Source organism: Schistocerca piceifrons, chromosome 9 (genome assembly GCF_021461385.2).
Source record: "Schistocerca piceifrons isolate TAMUIC-IGC-003096 chromosome 9, iqSchPice1.1, whole genome shotgun sequence".
NCBI classification, from domain to species: domain Eukaryota; kingdom Metazoa; phylum Arthropoda; class Insecta; order Orthoptera; family Acrididae; genus Schistocerca; species Schistocerca piceifrons.
Window position 1 is genome coordinate 62,002,260 of NC_060146.1, and position 17,365 is coordinate 62,019,624.

At 42.4% G+C, this 17,365-nt stretch overlaps 1 protein-coding gene across 3 annotated transcripts in view; it reads right to left on the reverse strand.

Moving 5' to 3' along the window:
• LOC124716897 overlaps positions 1-17,365 on the reverse strand; it is a 289,921-nt gene that overhangs the window by 50,547 nt on the left and 222,009 nt on the right. For all 3 annotated transcript variants that reach the window (XM_047243455.1, XM_047243453.1, XM_047243452.1), the window contains one exon: positions 8,852-9,169. In XM_047243455.1, the coding sequence (XP_047099411.1) occupies positions 8,852-9,169 (318 nt within the window). The remainder of the gene's footprint in view (positions 1-8,851; positions 9,170-17,365) is intronic.

Below are 17,365 nucleotides of genomic sequence, written 5' to 3' on the forward strand. Positions count from 1 at the left end.
CACTTCCATACATGGTTACACTCCACACAAATACTTTCAGAAATGACTTCCTGACACTTAATTCTATACTCGATGTTAACAAATTTTTCTTCCTCAGAAACGCTTTCCTTGCCATTGCCAGTCTATATTTTATATGCTCTCTACTTCGACCATCATCAGCTATTTTGCTCCCCAAATAGCAAAACTCTTTTACTACTTTAAGTGTCTCACCTCCTAATCTAATTCCCTCAGCATCACCCGACTTAATTCGATTACATTCCATTATCCTCGTTTTGCTTTTGTTGATGTTCATCTTATACCCTCCTTTCAAGACACTGTCCATTCCGTTCAACTGTTCTTCCAAGTCCCTTGCTGTCTCTTACAGAATTACAATGTCATCGGCGAACCTCAAAGTTTTTATTTCTTCTCCATGGATTTTAATACATACTCTGAACTTTTCTTTTGTTTCCTTTATTGTTTGCTCAATATACAGATTGAATAACATCGGGGATAGGCTACAACCCTGTCTCATTCCCTTCCCAACCACTGCTTCCCTTCCATACCCCTCAACCCTTATAACTGCCATCTCCTTTCTGTACAAATTGTAAATAGCCTTTCGCTCCCTGTATTTTACCCCTGCCACCTTCAGAATTTGAAAGAGAGTATTCCAATCAACATTGTCAAAAGCTTTCTCGAAGTCTACAAATGCTAGAAACGTAGGTTTGCCTTTCATTACTCTTTCTTCTAAGATAAGTCGTAGGGTCAGTATTGCCTCACGTGTTCCAACATTTCTACGGAATCCAAACTGATCTTCCCCGAGGTATGCTTCTACCAGTTTTTCCATTCGTCTGTAAAGAATTCGTGTTAGTATTTTGCAGCTGTGACTTATTAAACTGATAGTTCGGTGATTTTCACATCTGTCAACACCTGCTTTCTTTGGGATTGGAATAATTATATTGTTCTTGAAGTCTGAGGGTATTTCGCATGTCTCATACATCTTGCTCACCAGACGGTAGAGTTTTGTCAGGACTGGCTCTCCCAAGGCTGTCAGTAGTTCTAATGTAATGTTGTCTACTCCCAGGGCCTTGTTTCGACTCAGGTCTTTCAGCACTGAATAAAGTAAGCAGGCTTAAAATTACACACTGTCCAACCACATAGAGGTGACCATCTGTCAAAATCCTGAACAACAACGTTTCACAGTGCAGACTGCTGCGAGATGTGCCGGAAGAGAGTCCGTGAGATTGTGGAAGCTACCAACAGGTATGTGGAGCCCTGCCAACTCCAGTGCTGTGGCCAGCTGCATTAGGTTTCTCAGATGAACATCCAAAGTGTAATCAGCCCGATCGAGCTGGTCCCACAGATTCTCGAATGGATTTAACTCCTGGGAGTCTTGTGGTCAGAGGATTATGGTCACCTCATCCAGGTGCTCTTAAAACCAGACATGTACAATGCAAGCTGTGTGACATGTTGCTTTGTCCTGCTGGTAGATGCCATCGTGCCAAGGAAAACTGTTTGTAGGATAGGTAAGAAAATCTACTCGTCAATCGGTGGCAGAACACACATGTGAAAGAAGCTTATAATTAGGCAAGCTTTCGGAGCCAGTGGCTTCTTCTTCAGGCAGAAGGATTGAAGGCGAAGGACTGTAGAGGTTCCCAGACACCAGTTTCTCAGAACTCCGCAGGTGGGAATTAGCGCTACAACATTTTCTTGGTTCTCGCCACCCACCTTGCCTTAATTTATGTTAATTTGTTTTGTCTCAGCATTTCTTCACTATAACTACTCCTGTCTTCACTCCATTTTAGTTTTCTACATCTTTCATTTTCTTACCTGTCTGTTTCTCGCCATTCCCTTTCTGTCTCTGTTACATACAATGCACTTAGCTCTTAGCCGTTTAGGAAGCTGCCAAGGGTCAGGAAGGGAAACACCACTGTTAAAGGAAGTTTAGGAGAAGGATGGATAGCTTTTTGGGGTGAAGTCTGGCATGCAGTTGCAGTTTGAACTTCAAACTGCAACAACATGCCAGACTTCACCTCAAAAAACTATCCCACCTTCTCCTAAACTACCTATGTTCCCTTTCCTGTCCCCCTGCAGCTCCTTAAGCAGCCACTCCTCTCCTACAAACCAAACTTGGCCAACCTCCTTAACATCACACTGCCTCCCAGACCAAGAATAAGCCATAATCATAAGAACCAGTCACAACAGTGCAGTGTCCAACCTCTCATCTAAAGTTCTCCGCATTCCTGTATTATCCACGGGTCTCACTTTCAACCCTAAACCAACTGTCGATCACACTGCTTTGGTGAAGGACCTACTTTTTCACAAGCAATATCAAGTGCAGATATCACTTTGCAACCCAATACCAAAACCTTTCCAACAGCAAACCTATCACTGAACCCTGTCCTGAACAGTCCCAACCACGATCTCAACTTTATCCACCACCTCAAATCATCCCTTACAAGTCTTCCAAGAATTCCCCACATCCAGCATTCCTTCACAGCCCTTCCTCAGGTCCTTGCAACATAACCCTAACCTGTCCTCTGCAGAAGTCCAGGCTCTACATTCCCTAAACGTTGATGACTACATCATTATCCTTCCAGCAGACATAGTATCGATCACTGCGGTACATAACCAAAAGGAGTATGTTAGTGCAGGTCTACACCAGCTGTCTGACGCCTCTACATACTGCATCTGCCATCACGATCCCATTCCTGTGATTCAAACTGACCTGCAGTCCCCCCTTAAAGCCTCAGGCCCCTCACAAGGACTAACACCTCAATCCACAGAACTTCTCACCCTCCCAAACCATTCACCACCACCTTTTACCTTCATCCTCAGATCCACAAACCCAATCATCCTGGCCATCCTAAAGTTGCTGGCTTCAAAGAACCTACTGAATGTACATCTGCCTTAGCTGATCAGCACTTGCAACCCAAAGTACGAAGGCTTCCCTCCGATATCAAAGATACCAACCATTTCCTTGTCCATCCCACTTCCACCACACACCTTTCTTGTCAACACTGATGCCACTTCCCTCTGTACCAACATCCCCCACACACATGGTCTATCTGCTACTGACCATTTTCTCAGTCAGCGCCCACCTGATTCCAAAACTATGACATCCTTCCTACTCATGTTAATCAACTTTTACTTACCAATAACAACTTCACCTTAGACAGGCAGACATACAAACAGATCAGGGGTATGGCCATGGGAATCAGGATGACTCCCTTCCCGTGCCAACCTTTTTGTGGGTCACTTGGAGGGGACTGTCCTGGGATCCGTAAGTCTTCAACCCCTGGTTTGGTTTAGATACACTGATGACATCTTTACCATATGGACTCATGGTAGGGCTGATCTGTTAAAATTCTTGGAACTTCTGAATACCTCTACCCAATCACATGGTCCTATTCTGAATCCCATGCCACTTTCCATGATGTTGATCTCATCCTCACTGAAGGCCAGCTACACACTTTTGTCCACATTAAACCTACTAACAAACAACAGTACTTACATTTTGACAGTTGCCAACTTTTCCACATCAAATGTTCGCTCCCATACAGCCTTGGCATTAGAGGCAGACGTATTTGTTCAGATGCAGAGTCATTACACCGATACACCACCATTCTCACAACCAATCCTGGTACTGCTAATCCCTCCAAAAACCAGCTTTGGAGCACATTACTGGTAACTCAGGTTTATGCTGGTCTGGAATGTATTAATCAGCTACTTTGACAAGGCCGTGACTTCCTAAAATCATGTCCTGATATGAAATCCATTGTCTTTAAGATTATACCCACCACATCTAGAATAGCTTTTTGTTGCCTCCCAATCTCTATAATATTCTTATCAGATCCTATGCTCCTTCTGCATCAATCTCCCTCCCCTATGGCTCCTACCCCTGTGAACATCCTCACTTCAAGACTTCCCCTAAGCACCTCCTACCACCACCTATACTAGCCCTGTAACTGGCAAAACATATATTATCAAAGGAAGAGCCACCTATGAAATGACACGTGCCATTTACCAGCTGTTATGGAACACTGTTCAGCCTTTTACATCAGCATGACTACCACTGAGGTGTCAGTTAAAATGAATGGGCGTAGGCAGAGGATGTATACTGGCAACACACAATATCTTGTTGCAGAGCATGCTCTGCAACATAACAGTCATGACTTCAGGGCCTGTTTCACCACATGTGCCATCTGGATTCTTGCCCCAGACATCAGTTTCTCAAGCTCTGCAGGTGGGAACACACTACAATATGTCATGGATTCTCACCACCTGGCCTTAATTTATGTTGATTTCTTCTGTGTCAGCGTTTCTTCACAGTAATTACTCCTTTCTTCACTCCATTTTAGTTTTCCACATCTTTCATTTTCTTATTTGTCTAGATTTCGATGTCCCCCTCCCAACTCTGTTACAAACAATGCACTTAGCTCTTAGACAGTAGCAGTACACATTAGCAGTAATGTCTGTCTTACATATTACCATGTATTCCACCTTTAAGCTCTCAAGTTTTCAAATCTCATCCAGTTCAGTCTGGGTGACTTTTCCAAAATCTATCCCTTTTCCTAGACCTGTCCTGTCCTTTTCCTTAACCCCTCTTCCTTCCCCTTCAACCCTTCTGCCTGAGGAAAGAGCCATTGGCTCCAAAAGTTTGCCTAGTGATAACCTTCTTTTATGTGTGTGTTATGCTGCCGCTTGGTGAGTAGATTTTATCTATCCAATTACATTAAACTGCTTATAGGGATGGACACGCTCCCCAAGGATGGATGGACACTTATGTTGAGCCACTGTGTCTTCCAGAATGATGAGATAACCCAGGGAATGCCATGAAAAACATTCTGCAGACCATAACGCTACCTCCTGCTTGCAGCGTCTTTGCTTTCAGACGATTCATACATGCATACGGCCATCTGTCCCATGAAGCATAAAATGTGATGCATCTGAAAAGGCCACCTGTACAATGCAAGCTGTGTGACATGTTGCTTTGTCCTGCTGGCAGATGCATCATGCCAAGAAAATCTATCTAGTAGATAGTGTGGGAAGTTCCATGTGGCTTTTCACGGATGATGCTGTAGTATACAGAGAAGTTGCAGCATTAGAAAATTGCAGCGAAATGCAGGAAGATCTGTAGCGGATAGGCACTTGGTGCAGGGAGTGGCAACCGACCCTTAACGTAGACAAATGTAATGTATTGCGAATACATAGAAAGAAGGATCCTTTATTGTATGATTATATGATAGCGGAACAAAACACTGGTAGCAGTTACTTCTGTAAAATATCTGGGAGTATGCGTACGGAACGATTTGAAGTGGAATGATCATATAAAATTAATTGTTGGTAAGGCGGGTGCCAGGTTGAGATTCATTGGAAGAGTCCGTAGAAAATGTAGTCCATCAACGAAAATGTAGTCCATCAACAAACGAGGTGGCTTACAAAACACTCGTTCGACCTATACTTGAGTACTGCTCATCAGTGTGGGATCCGTACCAGGTCGGGTTGACAGAGGAGACAGAGAAGATCCAAAGAAGAGCGGCGCTTTTTGTCACATGGTTATTTGGTAAGCATGATAGCGTTACAGAGATGTTTAGCAAATTCAAGTGGCAGACTCTGCAAGAGAGGCGCTCTGCATCGCGGTGTAGCTTGCTGTCCAGGTTTCGAGAGGGTGCATTTCTGGATGAGGTATCGAACATATTGCTTCCCTCTACTTATACCTCCCGAGGAGATCACGAATGTAATATTAGAGAGATTCCAGTGTGCACAGAGGCTTCCCGGCAGTTGTTCTTCCCGCGAACCATAAACTACTGTAACAGGAAAGGGAGTTAATGACAGTGGCACGTAAAGTGCCCTCCGCCACACACTGTTGGGTGGCTTGCAGAGTATACATGTAGATGTAGATATTTGTAGGATAGGTAAAAAGTCTACTCGTCAATTGGTGGCAGAACACACATGTGAAAGAAGGTTATAATTAGGCAAGTGGATGTCCAGTTGCAGTATTGGCATTCACCTGTCGCCTATGGCCCATGGTGAGCCACAGAACCCTTGGCGCCAGTTATGGGTAGTGGCAACCTTGGCCCAAAAGCCACTGATCGTGCCCTTTTGGACATCAGATAAATCACTCTGTTTCACATTAGGACAACGGCTGCACTGTTTTCCACATCTCCTTAACATGCTTTCTCCACTTCTAGTGCTGCCACTGCCATCTGCAAGTGGTTATTGCACATGGTCACATTAATGTGCCTGGGCCGTGTATATGTTGCAGTTCTTATGCAGAGATTTAGAGACCAGCATGGAGAGAAGAAACAAATCTGAAAAATGTTTTGCATACAACTGAAGAATATCATATGCATTACTTCTATTTTTGTATTGGTGATAGCAATCTGAAAAATAAATTTTCAGCAATCAGTTGCTCTGAGGTTTCAGGAAACATAATTTTTATCATATAAATCCAAACAGTCTCTGTTATTAGCAATGTACATTATACCTTTCATGACATAATATCTGTATTTCGTATAAAATCATTGACTCATTTTGAAACATCTACGCACAGTGAACTGCAAAGGAAACACTATTTCTCTTTTAAAAAAGTGCCACTCAAGAAAATTTCACATGAAGGTCACTTCTGCATCACAGATAAATGGTATAGTCATGTTTCATCTTTAACATCAATACAATTCCACAACAAAAGAACAAAATTTCAAATTTGTAGAATAGATAATTAATCCACCAACTTACAATTTAGGAAGAAGACACAGCCTTCAATACTCAATGAGTATAATAAATCAAATGCCTGTATGACTGAGCAGGGATAAATTACCCCCACATTTGTACACAGACTACCTAAAACTTTGTACAATTATGTGTTTGCAAGCATTGGAATTGTTTTATTTCAATTGGAATTTCTGAGGGGAAAAAATCCCTAAATACAGTTCCTTTTCAGACATTCTATAACAGCTTCCAGAGGTAGTTACAAAAAGCTGTTTGTAAGTGCTAATATAAAACTCATCATCTTGTAAATCCTCAAACATTTATCTTCTTTATAGGTTGTAAAGAACTTAATGCATGTATGAATTGATACACTATATCCAGAACACATTTAAACTAGGACTGAAACTCAACCATAACAGAATTGTAATGAGGTACAATCGATATATTAGAAGTCTGAAGTGACAGAATCAGTTGTTGATGAGTTTCTTTTCATTTAGGGAAGCTGAAAAGATTGACTGAATGGACAGCAAAAGGAAAAGGCAGACAGAGGGTTAAAATGAAAAACAAAGCTGCAAATGAATCTGAAAAAGGAGTTCAGTAATCAGTGTCTATTATAGTTTTTACTTGTGGTAGTGAGACATGGACTTCCAATGGGAAAAACATTCAAAAACTAAGGAGTTCCAAGTGAGTACTGGAGACATGCATGATGCGAATAAATAGGAGAGACAGGAATGTAAACAAATGCATCAGGAACAAAGTGGAGAGGAGATGTGGGAGGGGCATACAGCCTGGCAAACACATGGAACCTGAACAAAGGAAATCCTTTTCTGGGCTACAGGTGACAAGAAAAGAATGGTGAAATAACCTAATGTAAAGTGGTAGATTAGAAAACATACAGCAGCAATATATATGCAATTAACTCCATTACATTACACAGGGAAACATCTGGAGGAGACCCTTTCCAGCAGTGGGTGTCAAATGGTGGAGTCACAGCAACAGTGTACAGTATAACTGCCAATGTCTGGTAGAACTGGAGAAGACTGTTTCCAATTAGTAAACACTCTAATTATGTGTATTTTTTCATATTTATATCAATTTGCTAACAAAAGATTTTTTATTTTGCTAGTTCTGAGCCATAATTAAATGTTTACTAAATGTTTTATATTTATTTTGTGCTAATATCAGTTCTTATAAGATTTTACATTTTGTTAATAGCTGCAAGTAAACAAAAGGAACCCATCATTTCAATAGCATTTCAATAACCTTTCAGGAATAATGAAAAACTTGTTTAAGAAATCATTTACACACAAATATAATGAATATCATGAAATTCTTCTAAAAATGTTAACACTAATTTTGGAATGAATTTACATGCAAAATTATCAATAGGAAAAATTATTTTGTAATTGACAAACCATTATAATTATATTTCACTGGTTATTTTTTCAGTATTTACAATTACAAACAGATGTACTTTCAAGCATTAAGATTGAGGTTTAATCACTCAAAAACACTGCACGAAGTTAATAATTCTTTGTAAAGCAACAGCTTTAATTGTATTTGATCTTGTTAATGATGATATATGCTCCTGTATTATTAAAAAATTTATAAACAGCTAATGCACATTTAACTGTTCAGCAGTGTTTGTTTGGTTGTATTTGATCTCTCAGTATTGTGTTAGCATGGCTCAGTTCAGTTCAAATTGTTTTTGATGGAGACTGGACTTTAATTTACATACAAACTGGAAATTGATCATTACCTGAAATTGTGAACTTTGTTTGTAGTACCTGGAATGATAAATGGAAAAATGTACAAATTCTAAGTCAGATTATTTCTTACAGTTAAGGGTCTTGGAGCTGTTTATTCACCATGGAAGACAAGTATCAATGCTGTTCTGATGAGATTAGTTTCACCAAATTCTGTTGTCTTACCAACAAAATCACCTGCTTAATGGAATTATTAATAACACTTGCATTTTTTTTTCAAAAGTAGATGAAACATTTAGTTATAGGTGGTGAGGGTGTTGGTACAGAGGCGGGAGCATGGCAGTGGTGGCAGGGATGACAATGATCTTTATGAAAATAGTAATTCTGGAGCAAGGCAGGTTTGCAAAACTGAGTACCCTATGTATGATAGATTTAACTTGCAACACAGCACTCACCTTCCTACGTTCCAGCCCTGCTGTACCTGATGGGGTGGGTTGAGGTCAGAGGCTGAAGGCTGCTGCTTGGCACTGCCGCCTGGAACATTCCAGCCGGGGCCAGGAGCCTGAGCATGCGAACCTTGTTGGTTCGGGTTCGTGCCCGGCACATTGAAGCCCGGTCCAGGAGGTTGCTTGTTTGTGTTTGTCCCTGGGATGTTAAAGCCTGGTCCAGGAGGCTGCTTGTTCGTGTTTGTTCCTGGCAAATTCCAGCCTGGACCAGGAGGCTGAGCATGGGAACCTTGATGGTTTGTCCCTGGTACATTCCATCCAATGGGCCTGTCACATATGGAGAATAGTGGTAAGTATTCAGCTGATACTACTGTCCTACAAGGCAGGATACTCTTCTGCCTCTGTAAACAAGAAGAATTTCTGAAACCTTATGAAACAAAAAGTCACTTGAGAACACTTATAATTTAAGAAACAGAATTGCTGGTCAGTACTTATCTTGGGGTAGTACTGCCAATAAGTGTGCAGATAAATATTAAACGGGCATGCTACCTACCTTTCAGACCTACAAGAGTCACCAAGAAAATTATACACCACAATTTTTTTCTCAAACAACAAAGGTACAAATGTGAAACTTTAGGTAAGAATTATTTGAAGTTTCCAGTGTGCACATGCAAACTTTTAGTTTCCTCTGACAGATAGCTTAGTTGCAGGAGTGTTTCATTATGGCATTGGTAAGTGATGTACTTCGCTTAGCTGCAGGAGTGTTTCATTATGGCATTGGTAAGTGATGTACTTCAAAAGCAGTGTGTTATCACTGAATTTCTCACTGCAGAGAAAGAAACTGTTGGGATCATCCCCAAATGTTTGTGTGCAATTTCTGGAGCACCTTAAGTTAACAGAAGTACAGTTAGTAATTGGGCAAAGAGGGCAAGGCCATTACGAGAATGTGGCTTGGCAGGACTCCAAGATTTGCAGTGTTCAGAGTGACCATCTCTGGCTGTCACGCCTGACAGGAAGCAGATTGCTGATATGTTCATTCACAAGCATATAATGCATACAGTGAAAGCACCATTAATTCTGAAGCATATGTGAACACATTAACTAAATTCAAGAAGCACTTCCAGTGACCTCTGTGATATAACAATCCAGGTGATTGATTGATTCAACATGATGATGCTCGGCCTCACACAAGTTTGATGACTTTGGAACACGTCACTAAAAAGGGTTAGACAGTGTTGGCCTAGCCACCCTACAGTCGTGACCTAGGTCCCTCAGAGTTGCAATTAAAGGATGCGTGGTGATTTGCACATTAAACAAATGGCTTCGTGACCAGAACAAGGAGTGGTACTGACAGGCTATACATGCCCTCGTGTTTCACTAGAGGAAAGCTGTAGAGTGAAAAAGAGGCTTTGTGAAAAATAGGGAGTGTAGAAGAGATATCATTCTTTCTTGTGTGTATGTGTGTGTGTGTGTGTGTGTGTGTGTGTGTGTGTGTGTGTGTGTGTGTGTGTGTGTTAATACCATGCACGTAACAGTGTTAATGGAACGCATTTTGAACATTTTATATAAGGAAGAGTTTCAACTGGTATGCTAATATATTCTGTTCCTGCGCTTGCATAAAAAATGTACTATGAAGACTTGTGGATAATGCACATAATGTAAGTTTCTACCTCTGTCTATGAGATGTGTGTTCTGAAAACTTCCCCAACATTTTTTATGCCCTCTGTATCATTTTAGAGCCCCCAGGATAATCCTTTCATACAGTTCTGTTTTTTTGACAGCAACACAATTAGTAGTGTGACACTTTATATCCTACTGAACTGAACATGTACATATTCAGTCAAAACCATGTAACAGTCTTGGAAATGAGAAATTGAGAGGTGTTGCCAAACCAGAAAAATCACAAAAACTACTAAATACTAACACAGACCTGCAATATTATTATTATTATTATTATTATTATTATCATCATCATCATTAAATAATAACAATACTTGCAACAACATAACAATGGTAACATCTTGTTATGAAGCTCACAACAAGACAGACATCACTGGTGTTACTTTTGGCACAAAAAACAAACATACATAATTTTGCACAAGCATACATGGTATCTGACATGGGCAACAATGTAAGGCTGCAGAAGTTATAGAAATTGCACAGTGTACAAAGCACACAATTTCTCCTTATCTGAAGAAGCACAATAACTGACAACAATGCCTCATAGAAGTACACTGCAATTAAACAACAAGGTGAAGTTTTAACATACTATCCACACTGTAAATAGTCACAACAGAAATTTAACCATGTGAAATAACACACACTGTGCTAGTTACTGCACTTCAAATTCTTTTGCCAAAATTTTGCACACAGTGAGGAATACAGCAAATAAAACTGCTGCTTACAAATAAACATTATGAACTGCAGTAAATTTGGGTTAAAATCACACCACTTTCCTACTCATGCCAATGTGATCTCACTTCCAATAACATGCACTTCATCTGCTTGGATTAGTAACAGTTTGTATCAGTTCTTCTCGTATCAGATAGCATACATGCAGAAGAAATCAAGTCAATTTTTCAAAGTTACTACCCAGAATTCATCCATACTTCACAAACTAGATTCTACTCAGTAACTTTAATAGTCACTTCTGATGGTCGTTCGGTTAACTATTTTAAATGCATGGTACTTGCAACTCCATGTGGTCTTGTGTTTGATAGTGTACTTAATTGTATCAAATGGAAAAATTCAATTGAGACAACTGTTACAATTAGGAGAGAGAATGGCCTTATCTCCAGTAAAAAAAGTCCCTATTATTGTTGTTAAAAACTGGATGTTGGAAAAACGATCTTATTTTTTGTAACTTACATTTCCCTTCATCACAAATAGGAAAGAGGGATTTGTTGGGGAAGATCACATAGAACTTAAGTTCACAGAGAGAGAGAGAGAGAGAGAGAGAGAGAAAAAATATATATATATATATATATATATATATATATATATATATATATATATATATATATATATATATATATATATAATAGAGGGAAACATTCCACGTGGGAAAAATATATCTAAAAAGAAAGATGATGAACTTACCAAACAAAAGCGCTGGCAGGTCGATAGACACACAAACAAACACAAACATACACACAAAATTCTAGCTTTCGCAACCAATGGTTGCCTCGTCAGGAAAGAGGGAAGGAGAAGGAAAGACAAAAGGATATGGGTTTTAAGGGAGAGGGTAAGGAGTCATTCCAATCCCGGGAGCGGAAAGACTTACCTTAGGGGGAAAAAAGGACAGGTATACACTCGCACACACACACATATCCATCCACACATACACAGACACAACCAGACATTTGTAAAGGCAAAGAGTTTGAGCATTTTTTGGGCAGAGATGTCAGTCGGGGCGGATGTACAGAGGCAAAGATGAAGTTGAAAGACAGGTGAGGTATGAGCGGCGGCAAATTGAAATTAGAAATTAGCGGAGATTGAGGCCTGGCGGATAGCGAGAAGAAAGGATATGCTGAAGGGCAAGTTCCCATCTCCGGAGTTCTGACAGGTTGGTGTTAGTGGGAAGTATCCAGATAACCCGGACGGTGTAACACTGTGCCAAGATGTGCTGGCCGTGCACCAAGGCATGTTTAGCCACAGGGTGATCCTCATTACCAACAAACACTGTCTGCCTGTGTCCATTCATGCGAATGGACAGTTTGTTGCTGGTCATTCCCACATAGAACGCTTCACAGTGTAGGCAGGTCAGTTGGTAAATCACGTGGGTGCTTTCACACGTGGCTCTGCCTTTGATCGTGTACACCTTCCGGGTTACAGGACAGGAATAGGTGGTGGTGGGAGGGTGCATGGGACAGGTTTTACACCGGGGGCGGTTACAGGGGTAGGAGCCAGAGGGTAGGGAAGGTGGTTTGGGGATTTCATAGGGATGAACTAAGAGGTTGCGAAGGTTAGGTGGACGGCGGAAAGACACTCTTGGTGGAGTGGGGAGGATTTCATGAAGGATGGATCTCATTTCAGGGCAGGATTTGAGGAAGTCGTATCCCTGCTGGAGAGCCACATTCAGAATCTGATCCAGTCCCGGAAAGTATCCTGTCACAAGTGGGGCACTTTTGGGGTTCTTCTGTGGAAGGTTCCGGGTTTGAGGAGATGAGGATGTGGCTCTGGTTATTTGCTTCTGTACCAGGTCAGGAGGGTAGTTACGGGACCCACCTCCTCTTCCTCAAAATCACCCTCTCCTAACCTTCCAGGAATTTCTGACTTCCAGCCTTGCCTCTCAATCCTTTTTAAAAAACCTTAATCCTACTCCCAACATCACCACTGCTGAAGCCCAGGCTATCCGTGATCTGAAGGCTGACCGATCCATCGTCATTCTTCCGGCGGACAAGGGTTCCACAACTGTGGTACTTGATCGTCGGGAGTATGTGGCTGAGGGACTGCGTCAGCTTTCAGACAACACTACTTACAAAGTTTGCCAAGGCAATCCCATTCCTGATGTCCAGGCGGAGCTTCAAGGAATCCTCAGAACCTTAGGCCCCCTACAAAACCTTTCACCCGACTCCATCAACCTCCTGACCCCACCAACACCCCGCACCCCTACCTTCTACCTTCTTCCCAAAATTCACAAACCCAATCATCCCGGCCGTCCCATTGTAGCTGGTTACCAAGCCCCCACCGAACGCATCTCTGCCTACGTAGATCAACACCTTCAACCCATTACATGCAGTCTCCCATCCTTCATCAAAGACACCAACCACTTTCTCAAACGCCTGGAATCCCTACCCAGTCTGTTACCCCCGGAAACCATCCTTGTAACCATTGATGCCACTTCCTTATACACAAATATTCCGCATGTCCAGGGCCTCGCTGCGATGGAGCACTTCCTTTCACGCCGATCACCTGCCGCCCTACCTAAAACCTCTTTCCTCATTGCCTTAGCCAGCTTCATCCTGACCCACAACTTCTTCACTTTTGAAGGCCAGACATACCAACAATTAAAGGGAACAGCCATGGGTACCAGGATGGCCCCCTCGTATGCCAACCTATTCATGGGTCACTTAGAGGAAGCCTTCCTGGTTACCCAGGCCTGCCAACCCGAAGTTTGGTACAGATTTATTGATGACATTTTCGTGATCTGGACTCACAGTGAAGAAGAACTCCAGAATTTCCTCTCCAACCTCAACTCCTTTGGTTCCATCAGATTCACCTGGTCCTACTCCAAATCCCATGCCACTTTCCTTGACGTTGACCTCCACCTGTCCAATGGCCAGCTTCACACGTCCGTCCACATTAAACCCACCAACAAGCAACAGTACCTCCATTATGACAGCTGCCACCCATTCCACATCAAACGGTCCCTTCCCTACAGCCTAGGTCTTCGTGGCAAACGAATCTGCTCCAGTCCGGAATCCTTGAACCATTACACCAACAACCTGAAAACAGCTTTTGCATCCCGTAACTACCCTCCCGACCTGGTACAGAAGCAAATAACCAGAGCCACATCCTCATCTCCTCAAACCCGGAACCTTCCACAGAAGAACCCCAAAAGTGCCCCACTTGTGACAGGATACTTTCCGGGACTGGATCAGATTCTGAATGTGGCTCTCCAGCAGGGATACGACTTCCTCAAATCCTGCCCTGAAATGAGATCCATCCTTCATGAAATCCTCCCCACTCCACCAAGAGTGTCTTTCCGCCGTCCACCTAACCTTCGCAACCTCTTAGTTCATCCCTATGAAATCCCCAAACCACCTTCCCTACCCTCTGGCTCCTACCCCTGTAACCGCCCCCGGTGTAAAACCTGTCCCATGCACCCTCCCACCACCACCTATTCCAGTCCTGTAACCCGGAAGGTGTACACGATCAAAGGCAGAGCCACGTGTGAAAGCACCCATGTGATTTACCAACTGACCTGCCTACACTGTGAAGCGTTCTATGTGGGAATGACCAGCAACAAACTGTCCATTCGCATGAATGGACACAGGCAGACAGTGTTTGTTGGTAATGAGGATCACCCTGTGGCTAAACATGCCTTGGTGCACGGCCAGCACATCTTGGCACAGTGTTACACCGTCCGGGTTATCTGGATACTTCCCACTAACACCAACCTGTCAGAACTCCGGAGATGGGAACTTGCCCTTCAGCATATCCTTTCTTCTCGCTATCCGCCAGGCCTCAATCTCCGCTAATTTCTAATTTCAATTTGCCGCCGCTCATACCTCACCTGTCTTTCAACTTCATCTTTGCCTCTGTACATCCGCCCCGACTGACATCTCTGCCCAAAAAATGCTCAAACTCTTTGCCTTTACAAATGTCTGCTTGTGTCTGTGTATGTGTGGATGGATATGTGTGTGTGTGTGCGAGTGTATACCTGTCCTTTTTTCCCCCTAAGGTAAGTCTTTCCGCTCCCGGGATTGGAATGACTCCTTACCCTCTCCCTTAAAACCCATATCCTTTTGTCTTTCCTTCTCCTTCCCTCTTTCCTGACGAGGCAACCATTGGTTGCGAAAGCTAGAATTTTGTGTGTATGTTTGTGTTTGTTTGTGTGTCTATCGACCTGCCAGCGCTTTTGTTTGGTAAGTTCATCATCTTTCTTTTTAGATATATTTTTCCCACGTGGAATGTTTCCCTCTATTATATTCATCTCATTAATTTGAAGCCAACAATCACGTTTGTTATTGTTATCGTTATTGTTATTGTCACTGTTACATTTCGAAGTCTTTTCTGTCGTCTTATTTCCTCCTTCTGTTTTTGCCATCACTTTCTATTCACCTTCTCCTTTTTTACCGTAATCCAGTATACAATTTTATCCCGTCGATATACACTCAATAATACGTAATAATACGTAAATCACTTCCAAACCATAACCAAAAAAAATTTTTTTTTTCCGCTTTGCTGCTATAAAATCCACCGTTTCCAGTCCACAAACAGTTCCTTTCAGCTATTAAACAACCCTTTCGGCAGTTTTAATAACTTTTGCTTTATTTCCATTTCCGTTTTTCTCACATCACCGATCATTTTTAGCCGCTTCCCACAGGTTTTAACGTCATTATTTCTTCATCAAACAATTGTTAGCTTCATTTCCATAATCTGCCACCACCAAACCACTCCTTTTAATACATCCTCACGTAGTTTTCTCGAAATTTTCCCGAATTTCTCCACCCTTTAACGTGTTTTGGCGGCAACACAACCACCTAACCTTTATGCACATCATTATCTACCTACACAAGTTCACCACAGGATCAACATAGCCCAGCCCTAATCAACCCTTTTTCGCCTTTTTTCACACCAGATCTCCATTTGCTTTCTAATTTTACCTTTATCTCTCCCCATATATTTTTTCATATTTATTCTCATTTTCATTTCAGCCTCGTGTTCCACTTTCCACCTTCTAGTACCATGTCACCCTCACAACACCTTCACAACGACCCCATTAAGTTTTATTTACATTCCCTCCGCAAACATGCCTTCGCCCTAGCCAGATTACACTCCCATATTTTATTTTCTCAGGCTTGTCTGACATTTGGCATCTCCCCCAAAGGCCTCACACTTAAAGTTCCCATCTCTGGCTGCAACCCTTCTTTCCATCAGTCCCTATACCAGTTCCAAACCAAACAATCCATTGCCCTCACCCACCTAATCCTTCACCTACACATCCACTCAGCCAATCAACACGCCCATCAACTCCTATCCTTTATAAAAATCCTCAATCTTTCCTCTCCCACATCCACACCTGTTGTTCAGAGCATCCTCCTACAGGCCAACCGCAAATTAGAGCAGCATGCCACCCTCCACCTTAAAAAACTATCCAATCTCCTGGTTTCCCACCTCCGGAAAGGCAACTCACTCACCCTTCACAACCTTTCCAGCAAACCTCAACCTCCTCTCATTGCACACAAACCCAGTCTCTCCCATCTACTCAATCTCCCACTTCCAGCTCCACTCCCTCCAAAACCTCAAAATTCCAATCAACGCAATCTGGAACCACAACACCCCAATTCAGTAGTTAACCTTTCCTCCAAACCTCTCTCCCAATCCGAAACCTCTGTCCTATCAAAAGGCCACATCTTCAGCCCCACTCCCAGATTTAACCAAACAGCCCTCGTCAAAGATTTACTGTCCTACACCCGTACTCTCTGCTGGAAATATCACTTTGCCACGAAGAAAAATGATCCTAATCCTACTCCTAAGGATCCAACTCCCCAAGACACTATCCAAATTGAACCATGCCTGGAACAGTTGAGTCCTCCGTCACAGCGGGACCCACCTCCTCTTCCTCAAAATCACCCTCTCCTAACCTTCCAGGAATTTCTGACTTCCAGCCTTGCCTCTCAATCCTTTTTAAAAAACCTTAATCCTACTCCCAACATCACCACTGCTGAAGCCCAGGCTATCCGTGATCTGAAGGCTGACCGATCCATCGTCATTCTTCCGGCGGACAAGGGTTCCACAACTGTGGTACTTGATCGTCGGGAGTATGTGGCTGAGGGACTGCGTCAGCTTTCAGAC